Here is a 27,753-nt window from a genome sequence, read left to right as displayed (position 1 = left end):
CCATCCATCCACGATCCATTAGTCCATCCATGAATCCATCCTTCCTTTCACCCATTCAAACACTCATACGTCCATAGACCCATCCATCCATTCATCCACTCATCCACCCTTCCATCCATCCATTCATCACTACATTCAACCATCCATTCCCAAATGACCCCGCACACAGGGTTTGTAAAATCCCTTCTACCTGTTCTGGGGGCAGGAGGTGGTTACGGATTCGAGCCTGAGGGTCAGGCAGGTCCTCTGTCTCCTGATGGGGATGGGGGTGGGGGTGAGGCTGAGGACAAGCTGATGTCCAGGATGACACATCTACTTCATAAGGTGGCCCTGAGCTCGGGGAGAGCAGGGAGGGGGGTCACACTCCAGGCTCCCCTCACTCTGCCCCTGACTCGCTGCTCTCCACGGAGGACAGACCTTCATTCAGTGGGTCTGGGGTTACCCCCAGGAGAGCCCCTTTCTCCTCCTAATTGGGAGCCAGCTGTCTACAGGGGACCCAATCTCTTGCATGTGACTTTGCACACAAGTGGGAAGCGAACGCTCTGCCTTGTAGGGGAGGTTCCCCGCCCAGCATCTTCTGTGACAGTGGGGATTCCTGATGTTCAGTGCTAGAAAGCCACTTGGCTGCAGGCATGAGCCATGGCCCCCAAGATCCATTTTATCAGATAAAGGTGTTATCTGGCCTATTGCTTCTTCCTTTTTCTCCTTCCTAATTCTGCGGACTCCTACTGAGCAGTCTTTGGGGCCTGCCAGGACCTGGCTGGGGCTCTGGGGACAAGAGGGTGGCTGAGGGGCAGCCAGCCCTGCCTTTGAGCTGCTCCCAGTGAAAAGGGGAAGATAAGGTGCAGCTGGAGCTTTGGCAACAGGATGGGTTGGTTCATGGCAGGTGTCACCTCCACCAGGAAGCCCTCCATGATGCCTTGCCAGCAGCTTAATGTGAACACCAACATCACTGGCTGGTGACTTGGCTGCTTCCCCCTCTAGTCTGAGAGCTCTGTGAGTCCAGGGTCCTTACCTACCTTGGTCACTGCTGATTCCCCAGTGCCTGGCACAAGAGACATTTGTTCAGTGAATGAATGGAAGCTCTGGACAGTCAGGATTCTTGGGTTCAGAGGACGAGTGGGACTGGCTGCTCAGGGCTCCAGGAGGAGTCCCTGAGGAGGCAGGACTGCACTGCAGGCTGAGGGTCTGGCAGAAGGTGGACGATGACTGGGGTTTGGTGGTGGGGTTAGCAGGGATCCATCAGAGAATGGGTGTGGGCAGGTCCTGGGCTGGGGTCCATGCCCACCGTGTACCCTGCTTGCTGAGTGACCCTGGCCCCCCAGAGCCTCTCTGTGGGCCTGGGTCTCCCCACTGGGCAGAGAAGGGGATCAGGTGACCATGCGGAAGCAGGACAACACTGAGAGGAGCCCACTTTGTGTGGTGATGGGCGCGGGGCCAGGTTGACATGGGGAGGGAGCCGTGAGTCTGGTTCCCTTGGACACCTGCCCCACCTTTCTGGAGGCTCTGCAGGTGCTCTGTGTGGTTGGAGCTGTAGTTCCAGCCTGGGATGCTCAGGATCTGCAGGTGAAGACTTGGGGGCAGGGTCACGGCTTCTTGCTGCTGGGGGCCTGGGCGATTCTGGGCAGTCTCTGCAGGGCAGACACACAGAGCCAGGACAAGGACTGGGGCCACGCTCCTCCTGCTGGCACCGGGAGCTCGGCACACTATGTGCCCCCGATCAGGCGATCCGGCTCCTGCCCACGTGCGCCCCACAGGGAGACAGCCTGAAGCACCTACTGCTCCAAGTGCCATCTGCACGTGATGGTGAGGAGGAGGAGGACGTCCCGTGTCTGACACCGTCACGGGGCATGCCTCCTGTCAGTCTCAGATCAAGCCTCTGAGGCAGGGCCTGTCATGATCCCCACTTTAGAGATGAGGAAACTGAGACCAGAGGGGCTAAGGCACACAGCGACGGAGCAGGGGGCCAGGATTCCGGTCCCGGCCTCACACCCCAACACGGAGATAGGAAGAGGAGGAGGGAGGAGCTGAGTGGAGCTGGGGGCTGGCATGGGCCAGGGGCTGTATTTCAGGTGGGAGAGGCTGGGGGAGTCCTGGGAGGTGGGAGGAGCTGGAGGAAGGGGTGAGGCTGTGTGGTGTGCAGGGAAGAGGCACTGGCCCGGGGCTGACGATGGCAGCCTGGCCCGGCCCCTGGAAGAGCCTGCTTGGCTGAGACTGGACAAGAGTGCAGGGCTGTGTTGGGGACACTGGGGCCTGGGACCCCGCCTTACCCAAGGCCAGAGGAGATGCGGTGTCCGGAACCAAGGCGGCCCGCTCCTTCACATTGTCCACAAGGAGACTGACATAGTATCTGATGTTTTTCTCTTTTTTTTTTTTAAAGATTTTATTTATTTATTTGAGACAGAGAGAATGAGAGACAGAGAGCGTGAGAGGGAGGAGGGTCAGAGGGAGAAGCAGACTCCCTGCCGAGCAGGGAGCCCGATTCGGGACTCGATCCCGGGACTCCAGGATCATGACCTGAGCCGAAGGCAGTCGCTTAACCAACTGAGCCACCCAGGCGCCCAGTATCTGATGTTTTTCTCACTGACAGGCTCAATCATGTCCAGGTATTTCCTATGCGGGGGAGGCTCCGGGAAGATGGCCGAGCCATCCCAGTGAAAGCCTTCCCTGCAGGGGAGTGAAGGGTTAGCTGACCCCACCCTGAGAAGGGAGGCAGCTTGGGGTCCAGGAGGACAGGCAGGGTGCAGCCAGATCCCTACAGCTCAGGGAGTGCAGACTCATGGGCTCCTGGAGGCGTCTGGGCCCTCCCACCAGCCAACAGGCTGATGTGCCCTGGCTTGACTGGGGAAGTTGCCAGCCACCTCCCCTTCCTGCAGGCCCACCGGCCCACCGCACTGCGGAAAGGCCATACACAGGCTATCGGGGCCTCGAGGCTGAGGCAGCTGGGTACCTGCACCGCCTGGCTGAGCTGCCTGCTGGGGGTCGCTGGCCCTGGGTGGGTGACCACAACCCACCCCACCCTAAGACACCCAGGGGCCCATGCATCCAACCCACTTCTCCCTGCTTCTGTCCCACTTTCTGGGTCCTGCCAGGGACACCGGGGCAAAGGACAAAGAGGAGCGGGAAGGGTGGGGTCCTGGGTGCCAGGATCAGGGGAGCAGACAGCTGAGGACCTGTGTTGGGACCACACTTGAGCTGAAGTTCCAAGCCCCCCGCACATGCTCAGTTGTTCATTGGATTCGCTTACAAAACACAAATTCAACGAGAAGACGATGAGGAATTTCATGCCTATGATCACAGAGCAGGCAACCCCAAGCTCGGGCCCCTTCTGAGCACGGGGCCCTGTGTAAGCACATTGGTCGCACACCCTCGACCCCAGTGGTTCTCCAACCCCATTTCCCTCCCAGTGGGTCATTCATTGCAGGCGAGGGGCCCTGAGGCATCTGACAGGAGCAGCTCTGCCGAGGAGCATGTGGTAGGGTGGGCTCTCTGTCAGGGCTTTCCCCGTATTAACTGCCTTCATCCCCAGAACATCCTACAAAAGAGGTGCTCTTGTTGTTGCACTTTACTGAGGCTCAGAGAGGTTAAGTGACCTGCCTATGGTCAAACAGCAAAGAAGGGGCAGATTGCCTTTCAGTCTTCTCCAGGTTCAAGGCCACACCCTGAAAGTGGGTGCTTTCCTCCAGCAAGAGCATGGGCCACAACCAGGGGTGACCGGGCTGCCACCTCCATGCCACATGCCCCGGTTGGGGAACCAGCATGGGGTTAGGAGGGGCCGCTCCCATTCACAGGGGCTAGGGTGTCCTGTTCCTATCCTACACACTGGGGTGCTTTGCAGGATGAAATCAGGTGCTGTGAGCAATTACACGGAGCAATCTAAGACATCGGATCATGGTATCAGTTTGCTAGGGCTGCCCCGACAGAGGACCTCACACTGGGCGCTTCAACAACAGGGAATGATTGTCTCACACTTCTGGGGCCAGAAGCCCAAGATCGAGGTGTCAGCGGGCTTGGTTCCATGGGAGGCTGTGAGCAGAATCTGTTGGGGGCCTCTTCCAGCTTCTGGGGGTTCGCCGCTGATCGGTGGTGTCCCAGGGCTTGTGGATGGGTGCATGGCGTTCTCCCGGTGTGCATGACTGTGTCCTGGCTGCTGGGTTTGGTACAGAAGGGGCACTGAGGACAGGCGTCGGATCCCGATGACCTAGGAGAAGTTGGGTGGCTGCTTCATACAACCCGGGCCCAGAGGACTCACGGGAGTGACTCTTAGTACTGCCACATGGAATAAAGAGGTCATCGAACACGGCACCCACCCTGCCTAGACAGGACCTTGAAAGACCCCATCCCTCTTCAGTTACAGTTCGGGGGCATTCCACCCGACGTTCACCCGGGACCTGTCTTGTGAAATAAGCATGTAACTTAGAGCTGCAGCCACGCAAGAACTGCAAAGGCAGGTTTAGTAACGGCCACCACTTAGGACACACCTACTGTGTGGCAGATTGCGTGCGGGGAAAGTAGATCACCCCTAAAGCTAATACATTAGCTCCGATTGGATGACAGTGCAGTGACCTCCTCGGCTATCCTCCTGTTAGAGACGAGGATGGAGGCCAGAGAGAAAGCTTACTTGGCCAGCATGTGGTAGAGCTGGCACCTGAACCCAGGGTTCTTGGCACTGAACCTGGTGGTCTGTCCACATAGCAGGAAGACGGCAGGTAGCATCAGTCTCGTTTTGCAGATTTAGAAGCCGAGGGTTTTACCCAGGATGGCGGGGTCTGTGAGTGGCAGGAGGGGGCCCTGGCATCCTGGGGGCAATGGTGACCAGCACATCTGCTGGAGAGAATCATACACAGGGTCCGTTACACAGTACTTGCCATTGCCCTCGTCCATTCCACATGCTTCTATGCATGCTTCACACGCTAACACATGTTCATCCTCTCCTTGATCCTCTGAGGTGGGTGCCATGACTATCCCATTTTACGGAAAGGCTCAGCACTGGCCCAGCAGCCCACAGCTGTGAAGAGCAGAGCGTTCTGCCACATAAGCCTGGAAGCAGAGTTGGCTCTTCACCGCCTTGTGCTCACCGAGATGTGCCCTGGATGTCACGTGTTCATGCTGCTGATGGGAGCGGTGGGAAACAGGCATGGGGGTCAGTACGGTAAGGACTATATTTAGAGAGCATCTCTGTTCATCATGCATTTCCTTCTCCGTTCATTTGTTCACTCATTCACTTGAGAGTGCTCCCCATGTAGGTCAGGCCATGTTCCAGGCCCTGGGGAAATTGCAGCAAGCCGCACAGACAAGGCCCCTGTCCTAGAGAGAGGTGATAAGGGAGTTGACCAATCAGATGGTTTCCAATGGGACAAATTCATGGAAGAGCATGAAATGAGGAGGAGGATCCAGAGACGGGCAGCTCCAGAGGGAGGGTGGTCATCGAAGGCCTCTTGGAGGAGGTGACCTTCCAGCTGGGTCCTCAATAATAAGAAGGATGCAAGGAAGGGAGTCCCAGGCAGGGCAGGTGTAAGCCCGGGAGTGAAATGAGCTTGGTGTGTTCTGGAGCAGTGAGGAGGCCAGTGTGGTTGGAGCAAAGAGCGAGGGGTGAGGGCGGGGATGAGGTTGGAGATGGGGCAGCGGGGGTATAAGATCTCCCTGCCTCCTCTGTGGAGCGTGGCCTTTGGGTCTCAAGGTGGAAAGCAGGAGAGGACTTTGGAGGCTACCTCGGTGCCGGGCTGAGCCATGCCACCACCACCAGGAGGAGCTGAAGAGATCCAGACGAGAATGAACTCATTCATTCAAGACCATTTAGCACCTTGCTGGTGGCAGGAACAGACGGTTACACACATAATCGTACAAGTTTGCGTCAGGGGCGCAGGTACGGCTAAGGGATAAAAGAGGGGGAGTGGCTGCAGAGTGCCAGGAAAATTAGATCTGGGCTCTGCTGGATGATTCTAAGGAATTGGCATGATGATAGATCTCTGGTTGTGCAAGAAATAAGCATGCTGAAGAGAAGGGGGTGGTTGTAATTTAAATTCTCCGGAAAGGAAAATGAGCCCAAGAGGAAAGGGAGGGACGAGGCCAGCGCAGCAGAATCTTGATAAAAGTTGAATCTGAGTGATTCCACAGTTGAGTGTGAGCAATTGTTTCCATAAACCAAAATCTGAGCCCTCTCCTCCCCGACCCAGGTTCTCAGGGGAAGTGAGCCCTTGGGAACATTTGGAGTGACCGTTCCTGCCTATGGTTGGGACCTTTGGCATTCCCATCCTCCCATCTCTCCTTCTTCCCCCTTCCCTTGTCTCCTTTCCCTACTTGGACCCCTCCCTTTTCAGGGATGGGGCTGACCAGCTGGAAGAGCTCTGGTCTTGTCCTGCTCTGCCTCATGACGTCCACCAGAGGGCGCCATGGGTCCAAGGTAGCCGCTGTCCCTGGTCCTGAAATTCTGACCCGCAGGCGTAGCACGTTATGGGTCCATGAGGGGCTGCTGCCACATTGGCTGGTCCTTTGAAAACACATTTACGCCCCCGGAACTGTGGTCCAAGACCTTTGCATCTCTGAGGCCAGAAAGGGAAGGGACCACTCAATCCACAGTGTTTGCCATGGCTGCCTCCACTGCTGGGGACTCTCCCCTGTCCCCCATATGGCACCTCCACCCCTGTCCCCAGTTTCTCATTTCCCTGGCTTCCCAGTCAAAGTGCAAGGTGGGTGCATGGGATGGGTAGGGCCCAAGTCATATGCCTGCGCCCTAGCTGCAAGGGGGACTGGGAATCCAGTATCCAGCACCTTCTACTCCATTCCTAGTGGGAGGTGAGCTCAGATTCATAAGGCAGAGGATTTCCAGACTAAGAGGGTTTAGATGCTGGGAACCCCCAAAAAGTGACAACTATCTCCTGTGCTTGTAGGAAGCAGAGAAGCATGATGCCTCAGAAGAGGCAGTGCTGGTGCCATGAGGCTGCAAAGGAGACTTTGGTAAACGCTGACACCAGATAGTGCTTGTCATTTCCTGGCCTCCTGGCATCCTTGAAGCAATCCTGGCAGTCAGGAATGATTCCTATTTTTCCAGATTAGGAAATGAGCCAATGCAGCTGAAGGCCCTTAGCTGGAAGCTGATGCACAAGCGTGGGAGCATGGCCCAGACACCAGCTGGGTGGTGTCCAGGGGGAAGTGGAGAGAAAACGATGTGGCTGCCTGAATCCACCACTGCCTATCTGCTGTGCAGGAAGCCAGCATGTGGGCCCTGAGGCTCACACGTCAGATGCCACTCTGTGGCATATGAGGGTACCCACCAACCTGGTGTGGGATGACGGGAGCAGGCAGGGGCAGCTGGGATTCCCAGTGGAACCAGCAAAGAAGTGGATATGGGTGCCTTCACTGCATCAGGTCCAGCATACCCCATCCTGACTGGCTGTTCCACCCACTGGCTTCCCACTGCCCTCCATGCTGCCTCCCCCCATATCATGCTTTACACTTTACATAACACGTGAAGCAGCTACACTCCTCAGACCCTCAGCCCAGCCCACAAGGCGGGCTAACATCCACCTCCGCAGGAGAATGAGGAGACATCTTCTGATCGTGAGTTGATGACACAGAATTCAGACAGGCTTGCCAAGGAGAATTTTGGAATGACCTCACCTGTGCTTGAAAGGTAGGTGATGCTCTGGAATTCAGAAGCATCCTTAGGTATAAATGAAGTCTCACAAACATGCTCCCATGGCCTAGGAAAGCATGATCAGATAAAGAATAAACCATGGTGTTGGCTGCAATCAAATCTGCTCAGCTTGGGGAATATAAGCTTTGAACGTGATGCTAAACTGTGGGGCCTGCCAACCTCCCATGAAAAAAGCCAGTAGAACGACACAGAAAAGGTCTCTCTCCGGTGGGGATGGAGTCAGCTTGGCTATCATCCTCACAAAGTCCCGGCCTCCCAAGCTGCTGGGACCTAGCGCTCACGGCTCCTCCACCAGCCGTCCAGGGGCCCGGTCTGTAGTGGTCCTGGGGACTAGGGGAATGGGGATGGGGGGTTAACTGTAATGTCAATAATGCCTAAGGCTCAAGGCTGGTTATGGCCACCAGGGACTAGGGTCCACGATTGACGCTGGTGTCCAAATGCAGGATTGGAGGTTTTTAAGATTCCCTAAAGATGTTGTTTGTGTCTTCAATACATTTCAAAGGTGAAATGTTCGCACATTATTTATAACTAAGAACAAGTGGAAACAGCCTGGATGTCCAAGAGTAGGAGGTGGGCTTCATAAATGATGGCTTGTGTGTAGGACACTATAGTGGAGGGCTGTTAAGAACCATGCTCTTCAGCAGTGCCTGGGTGGCTCAGTCGTTAAGCAGCTGCCTTCAGCTCAGGTCATGGTTCCAGGGTCCTGGGATCAAGCCCCGCATCAGGCTCCCTGCTCAGCGGGAAGCCTGCTTCTCCCTCTCCCACTCCCCGTTTGTGTTCCCTCTCTCGCTCTCACTCTCTGTCAAATAAATTAATAAAATCTTTAAAAAAAAAAAAAAAGAACCATGCTCTTCAGTGAGAAGTGGGACCCTGCTTGTATGTGTGGGAACATGCCCAACACACACATGGAGATAGAGGTTTTGAGAGGGAGGGAGAAAGAGAGAGGAGCTGAGAGATGAGGAATACACGGGGAAATGAAATAATTAGAGCCTGGGTTTTTTGAGGGTCCGATGGACCAGGCACTGTACTCGGCATTCTGTGCTTCTTGGCACGTAACCCCCACAACTTGCAAGTTGACAAGTGGCCACTGGGGCTCAGATCACCCCAAGTTCCCGCAGATGCCCAGGAGGACAACTCTGTGTCCTGACTGCCAGGTCCCACTGTTCTCCTGGGCAAGGCAGAGACCAGCAACATGGCCACCTTCCCCAGCTCCTATGGAAGCACCGCGGACAGCTCCTCTCTGCCTTGTCCCCCTGCGAGGCACCTGCAGTTTCCTGCTTTCCAGAGCTGGTGGGCCACTTTGCAAAACAGTTTGAAGCTACCTGGAAAAGTTGAACTCGCTCATGTTCTATGGGCCAGTGAGTCTGCTCCTGATCATATGAAATTCTTGGCGTGTGCACCAGGAGACAGGGCCAAGCCTGGTAACACCAAAAACTGGGAGCCACCCAGATACCCATCAAGACTAAGCCAGATAAGGGGAGTGTGGTGTATTTACAAGATGTAATGCCACAGGGCAGAGAAAATGAGGGACCTTCAGGGATACACACCATCACAGAAAAGTCTTCAAAAACTGTCAGGTGGCCAAAAGCAAGACCTGCTCTATCTCATTTAGATTGTAAAAACAGGCAAGCTGATCGATGTATTCTCTAGAAACACTGACAATAAAGAAAGCCATGGGATCGTTGATAGAAAATTCAGTATAGTGGTTGCCTTAGAAGGTGAGGTGGATGAGATCCCAATGAAATCCTGCTTCAGGGGGAGGGCCACAGGGAGTTCCTAACGTCCTAGATTATTCTGTCTCAACCTGGGGGTGGGGTGAATGCACAAACATTTTTTCATTACTTTTGTATGCTGTGCATGAAGGTTTTCTAGAAAGAGAGATGGAGATAGGTATGTTATATATTGTTACATATGTTCTATGTTATATGTGTATATAACGGTAGGACCAACAGTCCCAGATGGTGAACAAAGGAAGGATGACGTCTGCACCCAGGAAACACAAAAGCATCATCCCCGTCACCTGTACTTCCTCCCTAGCTGGAAAAGAGCACAGTGGACCCCGAGGCGAGAGGGAGTGTGGCTCAGGGTGCCAGCGAAGGCGAGAGAGAGCCCACAGGTGCTGTGACGCTGAGCTATACCATTGCAGGAAAGCTCAGGTGGTGCTCATGTAGCCTGAGCCTCACAGTGGAAGGCAGACCCACACTCTATTCTGTGTCTTGCAGAAAGTCATTTCTATCTCCAGGTCCGCCTGCTAAGACAGAGAGCTTTCCTCCACGAGGACATGTGTGTGCCATAATCCCACAGACTGTTGAACTCGAGGCTAAGCTAAAGGAGGCAGCGTTTAGTGAAACACTTGTTCTAGAAAAGGTTTGCAGAGTTCAGCTCCTTACTTTTGTCTGATGAGGTGGGATTGTCCACCGTCCTAAATGGTACCTAACTCACCGAGTCTTCGCCGATGCAGCTCCACTTAACGTGGGCAGAAGAACTCTGCAGAATCTCAGCGTATTTCTCCCTTACCAAACATCTAACCCATGGAAACAGCAGCAGGTTTGGGCAGAGCTCACACGGTCCAGCCAATCAACTGTCTGAGGAAAGTGGGGGACGGAGGGCCATGCCTTCACACAGGCACCATCCCTGCCCACGTGAAAGTCAGCCCCGGGGTCTGCTGTGGCCTCCCTGCAGGGCTGTGGCTCTCCCCCTGCCCTCCAGCCCCACCCCAGCCTCCCAGGGGTGTGAGGCCTGAAGGAGGCACTGTCTTCCAAAGGGCTTTGAAGCTGCAGGGGCCAATTCAGACCCTGTTTTCTACCAAACAGGAAGGACCCCTCTCTGCCCCCAACTTTCTCCCCCAGCTCAGCACCAGAGAACTCTGTGCTTCCCCCAAGACCAAATTCTTCCTGTGGGGCTGCAGGTTTTCCCTACTGACAGATGCTGTGGAGCGGCCCCCAGACTCCGAAGGCCCCTCCCAGAGGGGGCCCAGAAATGCTGCCTCATTGGCGGAAGCTTGTGGCTCAGCTGTTCTGCCACAGACCAGCCTCTGGACGGGTTTTCTGCTCTGGCTGGAAGGAAGCCGCCCACCCACACCTCCAGCAGCAGTAGCTCCCCCCAACACGGGGTATGGTGGGGCCCGGGAAGCAGCTCAGATGACCCAGCTTGTCCCATGAAGCAGGAGCACGGGGTGGCAGGAAAGAGAGCCCCAAACGAAAGGCAAGCTTTGCCAGGAGAAGGTTCTTGTCTTCAGCCCCTGCCCAAGCTCTCACGTGGTGCTGGTTCGGTGGGCTGTTGCCACCTCTTGGTCATGAACAAGAAAGCCACACCTAAAAATACTGACCCACGTCTCAGGGATCATAAAGCCGGCACGTTCCTCTTCCTGTGGGTGTGTTCTCTGCCACCCCACAGGCTCGTCTCCTCTGGGATCTCATCTCCAACTTCCTTAGATGCTGAGCTGTCTTACACAGATGCTTGGGACAGTCTTCCTTGGAAGGAGAACCTCCACGTCCCCAGCGTGGGTTGCCCCCAAGGAGTGGGAGAAGGAAGCCCAGTGTTTCCCTCAGCCCAGCCCCACTGGTTTACTGAGACAGAGAACCAGATACAATGGAGGGGCTCTAGTCCAGGGCCAAGCATGGCGGTCCTGGAGGACAGCAGGAGCTTGGCTCCTGAGGATGTCATGGAGCCACCCTGCTACTTCTGGACTGCAGGCTCTAACATTTTGGGCTCAAGGTCCTTTGACAGCCCCGTCTCATTAGGCTCCAGCTATCAGCAGTGCATTTAGCCAATTTTTCTCTTACTTGCAGCCCAATGCTTTCCCAAATGATATGCATTTATTTGCACACAGATGTGCTCACAGATGCTCTCGTAGGCAGACAAGGAGGAAGAGCGAGCGGGAGTCTCTCTCTGAGAAGAAACACCCCTGGCCAGCCACATCCTTTCCCCTGTGGTCTGTAAGTACCAAATGGGACACGTTCACATAAATGAACAGAAGCAAATGAACACGTGGCTGAGAACCACATCCCTGTGGTTGCCCGTCTGGGTTGATTCCAGGGTTGTTCTGTTTGGTCACAACTGTGAATTCTGCAGGGAGTACCTGTAGGCATACAAGTTTATTCTTCCTTCTTCGTATGATTTACTTCGGGTAAATCCCCCCAAATGAAAATGTTGTGTCGGGAGGATGAAGGTGTTTGTAGCTCTTGCTGCCTAAGGTCACACTGGTGCCTGCAGGTCACCCACCCCATCCTGGGACCAGGAGATACATCATCATCATCATCATTAGTATTATTATTATTATATTCCTCTGTGATTTGCTAATTTTATGTATTTATTTTTATTTAAATTCAATTAATTAACATATAGTGTATTATTGGTTTCAGAGGTAGAGTTCAGAGATTCATCTGTTATATGTAACACCCAGTGCTCATTACATCCTGTGCCCTCCTTACTGCCCATCCCCCAGTTACACCATCCCCCCACCATCCACCCCTCCAGCAACCCTCAGTTTGTTTCCTAGAGTTAAGAGTCTCTTATTGGTTGTTTCCCTCTCTAATAGCATCTTGTTTTATTTTCCCCTCCCTTCCTCTATGCTCCTCTGTTTTGTTTCTTAAATTCCACATATGAGTGAAATCATATGATAATTGTCTTCTCTGATTGACTTATATCACTTAGCATAACTCCTTAAGATTTCATTTTTTGATGGCTGCATAATATTCCATTGTATATATACCACATCTTCTTTATCCATTCATCTGTTGATGGACATCTTGGCTCTTTCCACAGTTTGGCTATTGTGGATGTTGCTGCTATAAACATCGAGGTGCACGTACCCCTTTGGATCCCTACATTTGTATCTTTGGTGTAAATACCCAGTAGTGCAATTACTGGATCATATGGTAGCTCTATTTTCAACTTTTTGAGGAACCTCCATACTGTTTTCCAGAGTGGTTGCACCAGCTTGCATTCCCACCAACAGTGTAGGAGGGTTCCCCTTTCTCCACATACTCGCCAACATCTGTCGTTTCCTGACTTGTTCATTTTAGCCATTCTGACTGGTATGAGGTGGTATCTCATTGTGGTTTTGGTTTGTATTTCCCTGATGCCAAGTGATGTTGAGCATTTTTTCATGTGTCTGTTGGCCATTTGGATATTTTCTTTGGAAAAAATGTCTGTTCATGTCCTCTGTCCCTTTCTTGACTGGATTATTTGTTCTTTGGCTGTTGAGTTTGATAAGTTCTTCATATATTTTGGATACTAACCCTTTATCTGATAAGACGTCTTCAAAAATCTTCTCCCATTTTGTAGATTGTCTTTTGGTTTTGTCAGGAGATACATTATTTTATAATTTTTTTAATTTTTTAATTTTTTTTAAGATTTTATTTATTTGACACAGAGAGATAGAAAGCAAGCACAAGCAGGGGGAATGGCAGGCAGGGGAGAAGCAGGCTCCTGGCTGAGCAAGGAGCCTGACGTGGGGCTCAATCCCAGGACCCTGGGATCATGACCTGAGCCGAAGGCAGCTGCTTAACTGACTGAGCCACCCAGGTGCCCCCAGGAGATACATTATTGATTGAAGAACATAGATCTACAAAATTCAGGCCTATTACCTCCCACAGTGCATTAAGAAAAACACATATTTTTAAAGCATGTGTAGAAAATTCATTTCAGAAAGCTTTACTGATGTACCTGTGTTTCAACAAATGCCTCAGTGACACAAACCAACTGAATCACATTATGATTCATCCCAGGGGCAGCATAGCTGGAGACCCTCAAGGTGATTTGCCTTCACTGACAAGATGCTTTCAAGGTGTGGTGGGTGTGAAATCAGATGCTCCTGACTTATAGTCCCTGAGAGACAGGTACTGTCTCCAGTGTTAGGGGTAAAAAAGCCGGGCATATTTCTCCTCTACGGGTCTGCTCTCCTCCGCACCCATAAGCTCAAAGCAGTGGGTGCTCACCCAAGCTCAGGTACCTGGCTCTTTTTCTATGTCTCCTGTAATTGACTCAGTGATCTTGGGCAAGTCACTGTACCTCCCCAGCCACAGTTTCTCCTGTGTCATCTCTGAGGAACCCTGCTCTTCTAGGGATCCCCAAGTCCCTGCATGTGGATTCTGTCAAGAAGATGAATCATGAGATCTGGGTGGGTTTTCAGACACCTGCCAGCTGGGAAACCATGGCAGGTGATCTCACTCCCAGGGGACTCCATCAACTGTGCACACAGTAAGCCAGGTTTTGCTTCCCTCTTAGGCTCATCAAGTGGATTCAAACAAGATACTGCTAGCTAATTCCAAATGGTCGACCAAGTATCCACGCTGGTTGGACCAGGTGTCCACACTGTTGATTTTGTTCTAAAGGGTTCTAGTGAATAGAGGTAGGAGGCTTCCAGGGGACCTGTACAATGCAGTGGCCCCTATGGGGGTGTTTCCACAGAAACTTGAGAAGAAATAGGGGCATTGCCCACAAGGCATGGAACCGGGCACGGCCAGTGGGAATGGCAGCTGTCACTGATTTGATGCCCACTGTGAGCTGGCCACAGCATTCAGACCTTTGTAGATGTACCCAAGGAACCTACAAGGTCAGGGTTGTGGTCCGAATTTTACAGCACAGGAAGGTGTTAGGTCAAGAGCAGGGCTACAGTATGACCAGAGTCATCCAGTTGGTCACAGTGAGGCAGGGTGTGGCTGGATCATCACAGATCCAGACATCACGTCTGTGGACGAGAATGCTCCAGAGGGGTTCTTGACACACCAGAGGTGCTCAATAAGTATTGATGGTGGTCCTTGTAACAGAAATAATCCCAGCTGAGATGACTAAAATCTGCATTATCTTACTAATGCTCACAATCATCCTCTACGAGGTGCGGTCAGTTGAGGCTCACAGAGGTGGAGTGACTAGCTCAGGGCCAGTGGCTTATGAGTTGCAGAGTCAGACCAATCCCTTTCCTGCTGCACCCTTCATTAAGCATCATGGTGGTGTCTTCCTTTCCAACCTCAGAGAAGCGAAGGTTGGAGACCACAGCTCAGGAAGTTGAAGTCGTATGTCTCCGAGATGGCCCTGTCCGTCCACAGAACCATGTAGGTAATAATACATTGTTGTTTTAAGGGACAGTTGGTTACGCAGCAGTAGGGAACACGGACACTGACTCCGGATCCTTCCTTTCTCTGCCTCCTGTGCCTGAAGTTCTTTCCTCTGCCTTTTCATGACTGAACCCTTCCTTCCAATGATCTTTCTTCAGAAGGCATTTCTCAGAGAGGCCTCACTGGATTTTGGTGTGGTGTCTTTTTAGTTACCTTGTGTTCTGTGTTCATGGGAACGAGATCTGCTATGGATGGTGGCAGAGCTGTATTCCAAGCATGTTCGTGTCCGCAGTTGGCTTTCTATCTAAATGCCAAAATCATAATACAGAGACTCATATAAACATTTTATTTTATTTTTTAAGGATTTTATTTATTTGTTAGAGAGAGAGAGAGAGTGAGAAAAAGAGAGAGCACAAGCAGGGGGAGTGGCAGGCAGAGGGAGAAGCAGGCTCCCTGCTGAACAAGGAGCCCAATGTGGGACTTGATCCCAGGACCCCAGGATCATGACCTGAGCTGAAGACAGACGCTAACTGACTGAGCCATGCAGGTGTCCCTCATATAAACATTTTAAATTAAAATTTTTTAAATTGGGGTATAAATGTCATACAGTAAAGCAAACAGATCTTGAGTACTCAATCTGATGAGTTTTGACAAATGTGTAAGCATTCCATCACCTCAGAAAGATCTCCTGCTCCCCTGTCCAGTCGATTGTCCTCCCCTGCCTCATAGAGCCAACCATTTCTCATTTCTGAAGACCCAACATATGCGTTTGCCTGATCTAGAAGGTTGTTTGAGTGGACTCTCCCACTGTGTACTCTTGTGTTTGACTTCTTGGGCTCAGCAGGTCTATGAGATTCATCCACATTGTTGCACAAATCAGTATTTCGTTCTTGGAAATTTTTTAGAATTCCATTATCATTTTTCTGTGGGCTCTTCAGTTCTGTCTCTGCATTAAGTTTTCAATGGTTGCTCTAGGATTATACAATACATCCTGAGCTTTTCACAGAGGACTTAGTCAATCTTGGGCCACTTCAAATAAATGGAAGCACCTCACAAACAGATGGGGACATTTAGTCCCTCCCTTTATCCTTTTTGCTATAGTTATCATATGTATTATATCTAATGTATGTTATAAACCCCACAACACAATGTAATCAGTTCTCTGTGCATAATCATATACCCTCTAAAGAAATCAGGAGAAAAAAGTCTCTTACATTTACCCACATACTCGCCATTTCCAATGGTCTTCATTCCTTCTAGGAGGTTCAGGATTACATCTTGCCCGTTGATCTTCACTCTGGAGGGCTGCCTTTCACATGGTTTAGAGCACAGGTCTGCTGGCTGTGCGTTTTTTTTCTTCATCTGAAATGTCTTCATTTCATCTTCACTATTGAAGAATATTTTCATGGAAGATAGCATTTTCCAGTGACAGGCTTTTCCAACAGGTCACAGATGTCACTCCACTGTCTTCTGAGCTCCATTGTCCCCAATGAGAAATCAGTGATAGCCACACCGTCCTTCCCTTGTCTGTAATGCACCTTTTTTCTCTGGCTGCTTTTCAAGTGTTTCTCTGGTTTTTAGTAGTTTAACTTATGACATGTGCCTTAGGATATTTTTCTTTGTCTATGTCTCTTCCCGAATTGGGAACATTTTCAGCCGTCCTTACATTTTTCTGCCACATTCTCTCTTGTCACTTTCCGTGACAACACCAACACTTGTAGACTTTGCTATTATCCCACAGACCCTTGAAGCTCTGGTTCACATTATTTTAACTTCTGTCCTCTGTTCTTCTGATTGGGTAGATTCTACTGATCTCTCATCAAGTTCACTGAGGATTTCTTCTAGAATGTGTACTGTTTTTTAGCACATCTAGTGAATTTTTTCAATCCCAGATACTATATTTTTATTTTATTTTATTAAAGATTTTTTATTTATTCATTTGAGAGAGAGAGAGAGCATGAGCAGGGGTGGGGGTCAGAGAGAGAGGGTGAAGCAGCAGGCTCCCCGCTAAACAGGGAGCCTGATGCAGGCCTTGATCCCAGGACCCTGGGATCATGACTTGAGCCAAAGGCAGAAGTTCAACTGACTGAACCACATAGGCACCCCCCCGATACTATATTTTTAGTTTTAGATTTTCCATGTAGTTCATCTAGTATTTTGAGATTATCTATCTAAATTTATCTTGGACATATTTTTCTTTACATTCTCAAGCATCGTGACAAGAGCTGCTTTAAAATTATTATTCAATAATATTGATTTTTTTAATTAATTAAACCCACTACCCCCAGTGTGGGGCTCAAACTCATCATGACCCCGAGATCAAGAGTCAAATGCTCTACCAACTGAACCAACCAGGCACCCCATCTACTTTGAAATTATTATCTCTAAGTTCCAACATTTGGGATAAGTCCCAGCTGACTCTCTTTTCTCTTGAATTGTGTTTCTTCTCATATCAAGTAATTTTGGTTTCTGTCCTGAATGTTGGGAGTACTATGCTGTAGACAGCCTAAATTCTATTATGTTACTCACAAGGGTATTGCCTTTTGTTTTACAAACATTTAACTTCTGAACAGATAGTATAAGATGTTGCCCTTGCAGAGGGGAGCAGCTAGAATCTCAATGTGGTTTTTATACACCTACTGGGCTATTTGGTGTCTGCCGTGTGAAGCCAGAGTTTTGGGTAGAGCTCACCCACAGAATTTGGTGCTCCCATGTCTGGTTTTCTCCTCATTCCTGTGCCAGTTTCCAGAAGCTCTGTCCACTTCTTCTTCTTCTTTTTTAAAGTTGAAAAATTTTTTTAATTCCAGTATAGTTAGCATACAGTATAATATTAGTTTCAGATCTGCAATATAGTGACTCCTCTCTTCCATACAACACTCGGTGCTCATCACAAGGACACTCCTTAATCCCCATCACCTGTTTCCCCATCCCCCATCTCCCACCCCTCTGTAACCATCAGTTCGTTCTCTAGAGTTCAGCATCTCTTTCTTGGCTTGTCTCTCTCTTTTTTGCCTACTGCTTCTTAAAGCCACTAAGACAGCAGGATCCCATCCCAGTGTTGACTGTCCTGAAAAGTTCAGAATGAGAACCGTCCTCAGGCTAAATGCCAACAAAAAGCACCCAGACAAAGAAGCCCCAGTGGCCCACGTGATGGAACCCACCTTGGGGAGCACCTGGATCAGATGTGCTACATCCGCTCTGGAGGCCAACGTTCAGCCTCAGGAGCATCCGGGGGCTGGTGAGGAGGGGAGGAGTGATTTCACAGCCCCCTGGGGCACCCTAAGCCTTAGCTTCCTCATCTGTGAAATGGGCCAAGGACCGGCCTCCCTCACGGTAGCCAGGACCACATTTCTTTCCCCCATGGGTCTCTCTCTGGAGGTTAGCCCTGTGCCAGGGGAGAGCCACCTACTGAATGAATGAATGAATGAAAGCGTCATGAGCGTTCATGGTGCTGACCTAAATTAACCCATGAAATTCCTATGAGGCTTGGAGCCCATACAGTGGAAGGTGCTAGGAATCCTCTTCAGGCTCCTGCTCCCATCCAAGGTCCCTGTCCTAGGAGAGCATCACACAACACTGGACACCTGGGCCGTTTCTGACACAGCCCACGGTGGGCCACCCAGGAGCCCTGTAGTGAGAGCAGAAAGAAATACCCAGCAGATCCTGCCCCTGCTCTCAGCACCCAGCCTGTCAGGGCTCAGGCCTCAGGGTGCCTGCTCTTCCCACAGCTCCTGCCCTGGGGGTAACCTTTCCACAGCCTTCCTGAATGGGCCCCAGACCCCCATGCCACCCACGGGCTCTGAGGGCCCCCTGTCCTCGCAGTGTAACCCCCTCCACAACCGATCATTAGGCACACAGTAGGCCCACACGTCACACTGGTGGCCTGGGAGAGAGGGGGCGGGGCCTGCATGGCAGGTGCATTTGCTGTCACGCTGGGTATTTCACTCTGCCTTATGGGAGCTTCCTGATGACTCCACACAGGCAGGAGGAGTGTGAGTGTGCATGCAGGCATCACCCAGGTAGGAGGATAGGAGAGGCCAGCTCTAGTGCCCCAGGAGAACATGTGGGTCTGTGAAATGCAATTTTTATTTAAAGCACAACAAAACCCCCAATCTGAACATTTTCTGCATTAGCCTATTGGGTAGGTAGCTGGTCTTCCCTCATCCCTCCATGCTGCTCTTCCAGGTTCTGGGTCCTGTTCCTTTTCTTGGGGCCCCTGGGGTCTCTCTGAGGTCACAGAGTTGGCCAAGGGCTCACTGCTACGAAAGTGGATGAAGAACGTCCGGATTTCCTTCGGGTAGATGGTGACCTTGGTGCCTTGCAGGGGTGTCGAGTGAGAGCTGGAGCTGCCTAAGGGAGCATAGATGGACTGTCCTTAGAACCACCTATTTCCCCAGGGCATTTACACCTGGCATCCCCCTCATTCACAGCACCACCCTACACTCTATTGTGGCTCTTTGATGAAGGTCCTTGGCTGCCCCCGTCCTGCCAGGACCCCACTGTCCTGGGCCCCTTGCATTTTGGCCCTCCCATGAGCATAATATATAGGTGGTCCCGGCCATACATGGCCTCCTTTCCCATGGGGTGTAGCACTGAATGCCTAGAGCTTTTTCACTGAAGCCATCTGGTGGGCCTGCTCTTTATATTACTGGGTTCCACTAATTGCAACCTTCAGAGGGAAACCTCTTCATCCATTCATCCACCCACCCACCCATCCATCCATCCATGATCAATTAGTCCATTGATCCATCATCCTTCCTTTCAGTCAAACACTCTTACTTCCATTGATCCATCCATCCATCCACTCATCCATCCATCCACCCATCCATCTACCCATTCATTCATCATCCATTCATTATCTTGCAGAGAGAAATACACATATACACATCTACCCATCCATTCATCCATCCATCTACTCATCTGTTCATCTATCATCTACCTATCATTCATCATGTACCTACCAATCCATCTATCTATTCATCATCTATCACCTATCAATCCATCCATCCATCCACCCAACCATCCATGATCCATTAGTCCATCCATGAAACCATCCTTCCTTTCAACCATTCAAACACTCCATACTTCCATAGACCCATCCATCCATTCATCCACTCATCCATCAATACATCTATCCATCCATCCATCCATCCATCCAACCATCCATCATCCACCCATCCATCCACCCATCCATCCATCTTTTCAACACTACATCCAACCATCCATTCATCATTACATCCAACCATCCATTCCCAAATGACTCAGTGTCCAGCTATGTAGATGGCATTCTGCTGTGTGCAGTGGACAGAGGAGATGCATGGGAAGGAGGAAATAGGGGGAGAGGAGAACAGAGGAGGAACCTGACCCAGCCCTGGACTCCGCAGAAGCTTGAGAAGGGGTGGGCCAGAGGGAAGAGGACAAGGGTGATGCAGGCAGAGGGAACAGCATGGGAAAGACTGGGAGGCATGAAGCTGCCTGTGGTTCCCAGGAGCTGATGGTGGTGTGTGCAGTGTGAGGCACAGCATGGCAGATGTCAGAACCCCCGGGGATACGCTTGCCAGTTCAGGACTCACCCAGGACAGAGGCAGGGGTGTGGTCTGCAGAAACACACAGGCATGCACACACACACTGACCTGTGGTAGATTCAGGACGATACAGAATCAGAGAAGCAAAGTGGCCTGCTGAAGGTCACACAGGCCATAAGGGGCAGAGCTGGGATCTAAGCAAGGTCTGGCCAGCTCCTGAGTGAGACGGGGGGCAGGCTGGGATTCCCAGGCTCGGCCTGAACCAGGGGCTCCCAAACCTCTGCGGTGGGGACGATCCTGTGTCCTCCAGCTCCAGCGGTGCAGCGAGCTCACACCCCAGGTCCCTGTGAGCGAGCGCTCCTCCACCGCCACCACGGACCCCAGCCCCCGCAGCACGACCTGAGGGACAGGAGCACAGGGAGGGTGAGCTACCGCCGAGGCCCCAGATCAGAGCAGAGGCAAAGCAGGAGCAGGCGCGGCACCCACACCCCCCGCACAGCACACCTCCTCGTGAATTCTTACAGCAAATCCCCAGAGGGAACTGTGTCCCCATTTTATAGATGAGGACACTGAGGCCAGCACCAGCATGTTCCCCAGGTAGTGCGCTGGACGAGCATACCCGGGGGAGGCAGGCTCAGGAGCTGCCTCCAACATCCAGACCCTTCTCCCCGGTATGGCTCAGGGGGCGGCCCGGGGACGAGGCCAGGAGTCGCTATCCATCCCTTGTGCCAAGTAAGCAGGGACCCAGCCTCCTGTGCGGGCAGGGAGGCCGGTGGCCCATTCTGGCCTGAAAAGGAAGGGCGGGCTGGCCGGGAGGTGGGACGGTTCTGGAGAAGCTTCCCTGCACCGACAGAAGGAGAAAGCACTTGGGGGCAAGACCCCTCTGCTGCGGCCTTCCCCGCTTCTGCGGATCCAGCTGCTGGTGAGGCCTCTGCCTGCTGGTGACCACAGGGGACGAGCCGCAGAGAACCAGCCAGCACGCTACGAGGCCGGCAGCGGGACAAAGTGACCCAGGGAGGGACCAGAAGGAGAAGAGGCAAGAACCCAGGGAGAGGCGGGTGGGGTGCCCCGCGCCCCCACACAGCGCCCAGTCCAGGGGAGCGAGAGCGCCTGCAGGCATCTCTCTGCCGAGGTCTTTGCCAGAGGGGATTATCACACTGCGGTTTGCCTCCCTGCTGGGGCTTCAGGCCACGGCCGGGAGGCCTGTCCCGGGGGTCTGAGGGCACTTACCTCCAGGTCCACACGCACGGGCTGCGACAGGACCGGGTCCTCCCCCACCTCATACAGGTGCTGGAGCCTCAGCAGGACGCGGCGGAGGTCCGCCTTGGCCTTCCCTCGGTGGCCTTCAGGGACAGAAGGAGCCCCATCAGCCCCAGCCGTCTAGTCTGGGCCCAGCACTCGACCCCTGCCCTTCACTTTGTACCCTCAGCCTCCCTGGGAGGCAGCAGACACCGTTCCCGCTTGATGGACAAGGAAACAAGGCTCAGAGAGGTACAGTCACTTGCCCAAAGACACACAGCTGGTGGGCACCAGAGGGAGGATTCCGGCCCAGGTCCGGCAGCCTCTGAGGCCTCCTGCCACACCCACAGGGGCGATGCTGAGGGCGCCTGCAAGTCTGCATCCTCCCCTTGTCTGCTGCTCGGGTCCTCACTGGACCTGTCCTTAAATGGCCCAGCACTCTGCAGGACCCCCCTTCCCTGCCCCCGTATGCTGTGGTGTGGCCCGACCCCCCAGGTCGATGCACAGGGAGCAGGAGGGACGTGTCCCTTGCACAGAAGCTTCTGCAGCCTCCGTGAAAGAGGAAGCACCTGCTGCATACAGCCTCCATCAGCCGGGGGCCCTGGTGGCCCCATTGACAAGGGCCATCTGCTGAGCTCACTGGACATGTGGTTCTGGGGAGAAGGAACATGGCTGTGTAGGGTGGGGGACTGTGGGGCTCCTTGTTCCTGCCACACACGGGGTTTGTAAAATCCCTTCTACCTGTTCTGAGGGGGAGGGTGGTTACGGATTCGATCCCGAGGGTCAGGGAAGTCCTCTGTCTCCTGATGGGTGTGCGTGTGGGGGTGAGGCTGAGGACAAGCTGATGTCCAGGATGACACATCTACTTCATAAGGTGGCCCTGAGCTCGGGGAGAGTGGGGGGCGGGGGGAGGGTCTCACTCCCTCCCTGAGGCTCCCCTCACTGTGCCCCTGATTCGCTGCTCTCCACGGAGGACAGACTTTCATTAGTGGGTCTGGGGTTACCCCCAGGAGAGCCCCTTTCTCCTCCTAATTGGGAGCCAGCTGTCTACAGGGGACCCAATCTCTTGCATGTGACTTTGCACACAAGTGGGAAGGGAACGCTGTGCCTTGTAGGGGAGGTTCCCCGCCCAGCATCTTCTGTGACAGTGGGGATTCCTGATGATGGGATTCAGTGCTAGAAAGCCACTTGGCTGCAGGCATGAGCCATGGCCCCCAAGATCCATTTTATCAGATAAAGGTGTTATCTGGCCTATTGCTTCTTCCTTTTTCTCCTTCCTAATTCTGCAGACTCCTATTGAGCAGTCTTTGGGGCCTGCCAGGACCTGGGTGGGTCTCTGGGGACAAGAGGGTGGCTGAGGGGCAGCCAGCCCTGCCTTTGAGCTGCTCCCAGTGAAAAGGGGAAGATAAGGTGCAGCTGGAGCTTTGGCAACAGGATGGGTTGGTTCATGGCAGGTGTCACCTCCACCAGGAAGCCCTCCATGATGCCCTGCCAGCAGCTTAATGTGAACACCAACATCACTGGCTGGTGACTTGGCTACTTCCCCCTCTAGTCTGAGAGCTCTGTGAGTCCAGGGTCCTTACCTACCTTGGTCACTGCTGATTCCCCAGTGCCTGGCACAAGAGACATTTGTTCAGTGAATGAATGGAAGCTCTGGACAGTCAGGCTTCCTGGGTTCAGAGGACGAGTGGGACTGGCTGCTCAGGGCTCCAGGAGGAGTCCCTGAGGAGGCAGGACTGCACTGCAGGCTGAGGGTCTGGCAGAAGGTGGACGATGACTGGGGTTTGGTGGTGGGGTTAGCAGGGATCCATCAGAGAATGGGTGTGGGCAGGTCCTGGGCTGGGGTCCATGCCCACTGCGTACCCTGCTTGCTGAGTGACCCTGGCCCCCCAGAGCCTCTCTGTGGGCCTGGGTCTCCACTGGGCAGAGAAGGGGATCAGGTGACCATGAGGAAGCAGGACAACACTGAGAAGAGCCCACTTTGTGTGGTGATGGGCGCGGGGCCAGGTTGACATGGGGAGGGAGCCGTGAGTCTGGTTCCCTTGGACACCTGCCCCACCTTTCTGGAGGCTCTGCAGGTGCTCTGTGTGGTTGGAGCTGTAGTTCCAGCCTGGGATGCTCAGGATCTGCAGGTGAAGACTTGGGGGCAGGGTCACGGCTTCTTGCTGCTGGGGGCCTGGGCGATTCTGGGCAGTCTCTGCAGGGCAGACACACAGAGCCAGGACAAGGACTGGGGCCACGCTCCTCCTGCTGGCACCGGGAGCTCGGCACACTATGTGCCCCCGATCAGGCGATCCGGCTCCTGCCCACGTGTGCCCCACAGGGAGACAGCCTGAAGCACCTACTGTTCCAAGCGCCTCAGGCATCCCCTTTCTTGCATTTGCCCACGGACATCCTTCTGCCTGGATGCCTTTCCTCCCGCATGTCCAGGGGCCCAGATCACAGAGTCTAAGAGCTGGAAAGACCCTGAATCTTTAGTCCAGCCATTTCAAAGTACAGATGGGGAGACTACCGCCCAGAGAGGTGATGGGGTTTGTTCCAGATCACAGGGCAGGTTCAGGCAGAGCCCTGATTTCAATTCAAGGTCTGGGATGCAAGCTCCTCCCTTGTTTTGTCATCCCTGGTCCCCCTGCTCAGAGGGCACCTCGGCCCCTCCTCCTCCCAGGAAATGCCCTTTCAACTCTGGGCTACAGCTGGGGCACCACCGGCCCCAGTGATTGGTCCATGCTCAGACCTCGAGCTCCTCTCTGCACCAATCAGGAACTTTCCCTGGGACCTCTGCCCCTGAGCATGGGAAGATTGAGCTCAGTCCTTCTGCAGGGGTGGAAGGGAGCATGCACTACACAGGAGTTCACAGCCTCATCCCAGTAAGGAGGGTAAAGAAGGTTGCAGACAGGGAGAAGCACAGCTGAGAGTGTGAGGGAGAGGGATGGCTTCATGAAGGTTCCAGCCCCTGAGCGCCAACTGCACCCTGCCCTTCCCGCAGTCATGTGCGTGCACCTCGGGATAGGGTCTCCTGGTGGCTCAGCCAGTGCATGTTGAGTTTCTCTCACTTTCAACCAAGAGAGAGCAGAGTGGGGCCAGTGGGAGATGCTGACCTAGCCACGGGCCCTCCTACAACACAGGGCCACGGCCCTCTGCGGAAAGGGCTCCCAGCCTCCTGGAAGGAACCACTGACTCATCCTGGAGCAGACCCCGGCCTGCTGGCCCATCACATTCCCTCTCTGGGGATTGGGAGCCTGCGACCCAGAGGTGGCCAGGCAGGCAGCTCATGGCAGTCCTGCAGGGATGACTGAACACCTGCTCCCCACAGGCCCCCCGCGGCCCTGCCCCCACCCCGCCTGCCCACGCCTCTCGTCCAGCTGCTCTGATTCCGGGAGCTTGTCCACACTCTGCCCAACCAGCTGCCCCTTCAGTGTCTGTGACTTCCAAACAAGAGAACCTCAACTGATACCCCTCCAAGTGGATCCTGCTCTCCTCCAGGCTCTTGGTCCCCAAAGCACAAGGCCCCAGGCTCTTTCCTCAGTACCTCTCCCTGTGTTCCCTGAGCCTGGATGTGTATGAGCATGGCTCCCCAGCGGACAGCTCAGGAGAAATCCTTCAGGGGAGGCCTGGCCCTTACTCATCCCTGGTGCACAGCACACAGCAGGCACTCAATACGTGCTTCATACGAGAGTGAGCAACAGCCTGCCTGCTTCTGAAGACCTGGGCGGGCCTGGCTCTAAAACTAAAGCCAGGAGCAATTATAGCCACATTCTCTTCAAAACCTCAGCAAGTGAGTCGGACAGAAACACTTGCAGGATTAGTGAGACGGGTACCAAATTGTATCTAGCTGGTTCCTTCTTTAAATGATGCTCCGAAGTACCATCTTTACACACCATCATTGCCTATTGTTTCTCATGTTCAATTATTTTCATACAGACACAGACTGTGTAAGTCAATAGGGGTCTGAGCGGAGGCAATGCCTGAGCTCTGCAGATCAGACCATGGGCTGCATTCACCCTCACTTGGTGACAGCATACCCAGAAGTCAAATAAAACAAGTCTTTAATGTTGCTCTTCTAGGTGTGAAGCCATATATGTCATATTAAAAAAGAAAAAGAGACATCAGAGCAGAAAATGAAGGCTACTCAGGGAAAAGGTAGAGGGTAGATTGGGTGTGAGTCTCAGAAAAGCTCCCACTACCTACATGAGCTTGAGTGAACCCCGGGCCTCTTTGCCTGAGTTTGCCCACACCTTAAAGGAGGACTTTGGATCAGAGATCCCTGAGTTCCCTCTGCTCAAAGTTGGCCAGATCACTGGTGGCCCACACCCCTCCCCAGGTCTGCCCCGGCCAGGTGGGCCCATTCGGGGGTGAACCCCCTCACCATTGAGCTCTCTTAACAGCACTAGGGGTCTGTGCTGCAGCAACAGCCCACTCCTCCGGCGCAGGCCCGAGGTGAGCGGCCGGGGCCCCAACAGGAACCAGAGCACGGGGTGGACAACGGAGGTGTCGTTCAGTGTGAGGTCGTATTCCAGAGCCCAGTCAAAGTTGTTCCACAGCCGGCGATGGAGCATGACCTGCAGGCAAGAGCTGTCTGACAGGCCCCCCCCCACCTGCTCGTGCCCCCGGGGGGCCAGGAGGGCCACTTCCTACCTCCACCTGCCCGTTCCCTTGGCTGGAGACGCCATGTGCCTGCTCAGACAGCAGCACCAGCCTGCTTCGGCCGTCCTCGATGAAGGCGGACTGAACCATGGGGTAGTAATTCTGTGCACACAAACGTGGCCAGACTGGCGGTCGTGGCAAAGGAAGGGCAGACCTGCTGGTCGGGGTCCCCCTCTGGCCCCCCAGCCAGCGCCCCCGCACGGGCACAGCAACAGCTCAGGGTGCGGCAGGGAGACTATGGGAGAGGCTCTGACGTTGGGGACCAACAGACTTCATTCACATGCAACTCCACTGCTTCCTGACCATCTGAGCTGGGGACTTAGCCCACTCAAGCCTCAGTTTCCCCACCCATACAATGGGCCCAAAGACCCACTCTGCACATTCCTGCAGGAGTGATGAGGGGCTTTGTGGGGTCCAGCCTGATGTGGGGGCTGGGCCGGGTTGCTACAGAGAGAAAAGGCCGAGTGTGGGCTGCGGGGGGGCAGCCACACCCTCCACGCTCTGAGCTCCTGGAGCAAACGTCCCGGGTGGACCCACAGGGATTGTCAGGAGCCCCTGCACGGCGGGGGAGAGCGAGCAAGCAGGGACGAAGGGGCCAGAACTCACAAGCAGAGCAGGGAGGGGACACACCCCTCTGGGCCCCACAGGAGGAGCAAGAACTAATGTTTACCGGGGGCACAGGAGGCCCCCGGTGCGGGCTTCACCTGGATAGTTCCCGCTGACCCTCACAGCCCTGGGGGCCGAGGTCATTCCCTTGATCGGGTCAGCAGGGAGCCATAGGGAGCCGACCCGCTTGCCCAGGGTCACAGGGCTGAAGGCCTAGGATGTGGGAGCTGATGAGCGGCTGGGCACCGGGCTTCCTGCTCCGGCCTTCTGGAAAAGCGCCATCCGGGCTATCCCCGTGGGCCCGGGTCCAGCAGGCATCCTAGGGCGTACCCGAGCGATGCTGTTGCTCGTGTGTTCCCGGAAGCGTCTCCGCTGCATCTGGTAGCCGTTGCTGTCCGAGTAGAGGACCTGTCGGTTGTGGAGACTGGTGCTGGTCCTCAGGATGGCCTCGCAGTTCAGCTCCAAGGGGCCCACCCGGTACTCCTGCTCGATGCGACGGCAGAGCAGCTCCCCACCATGGCCGACTGGCACGTGGGCGAGCCGCGAGTAGATGGCGTATGTGTGATTCCTGTCCCTCACCTTCCTGGAGCAGAATTGGGAATCGGTGGGTCAGGCTCTGGGAGCTTTGTGGATGCCCCTCCCTCCTCCTTCCCCTTTCCTCCCATCTTCCCTCCATTTTTCCTCCCTCCTTTCCTTTCTTCCCTCCCCACATCTTCTTCTCTTCCTCCCTCTCTCCCTTCCTTCCTTTTCTCATGCCCCCTTCCCTCCTTCCGTCCTTCCTGCAGTCAGGCTGAGGGCAGGCAACCTTCCTGGACCATCTTATGTGTTTCTATTAGGTATTACCATTATGGTGCTACTGAGCGTTTTCTTTTGATAAAAAGAAAAATGCCATGGGCTGCAGTCTTCTTCCACCATTTTTCTCACCAGGTCCATTAATATGCTTATAACACTAGTGCCAGTTATTTTATTTGATAATGCTTATTATGGTATTTGTATATTTGTTTGCATTCCAATTTTGTTC

The 27,753-nt window shown here is 53.5% G+C and overlaps 1 protein-coding gene across 1 annotated transcript in view; it reads right to left on the bottom strand.

Moving 5' to 3' along the window:
• The window catches only part of LOC123849002 (epididymis-specific alpha-mannosidase), a 93,827-nt gene that overhangs the window by 45,746 nt on the left and 20,328 nt on the right, over positions 1–27,753 (bottom strand). Inside the window, exons 13-20 of the mRNA XM_064581876.1 lie at positions 27,063–27,315; positions 26,118–26,228; positions 25,849–26,041; positions 23,542–23,679; positions 21,474–21,586; positions 20,522–20,642; positions 18,976–19,068; positions 1,494–1,631 (exon numbers count right to left, since the gene is read on the bottom strand). Of these exons, the coding sequence (XP_064437946.1) occupies positions 1,494–1,631; positions 18,976–19,068; positions 20,522–20,642; positions 21,474–21,586; positions 23,542–23,679; positions 25,849–26,041; positions 26,118–26,228; positions 27,063–27,315 (1,160 nt within the window). The remainder of the gene's footprint in view (positions 1–1,493; positions 1,632–18,975; positions 19,069–20,521; positions 20,643–21,473; positions 21,587–23,541; positions 23,680–25,848; positions 26,042–26,117; positions 26,229–27,062; positions 27,316–27,753) is intronic.

This window comes from Mirounga angustirostris, unplaced genomic scaffold (genome assembly GCF_029215605.1).
Source record: "Mirounga angustirostris isolate CCGP_5_RB_7025 unplaced genomic scaffold, mMirAng1.0.hap1 SCAF_2, whole genome shotgun sequence".
Lineage (NCBI taxonomy): Eukaryota > Metazoa > Chordata > Mammalia > Carnivora > Phocidae > Mirounga > Mirounga angustirostris.
Note: the sequence above shows the minus strand (reverse complement) of the source record. Positions and strands in the feature narration are given on the sequence as shown.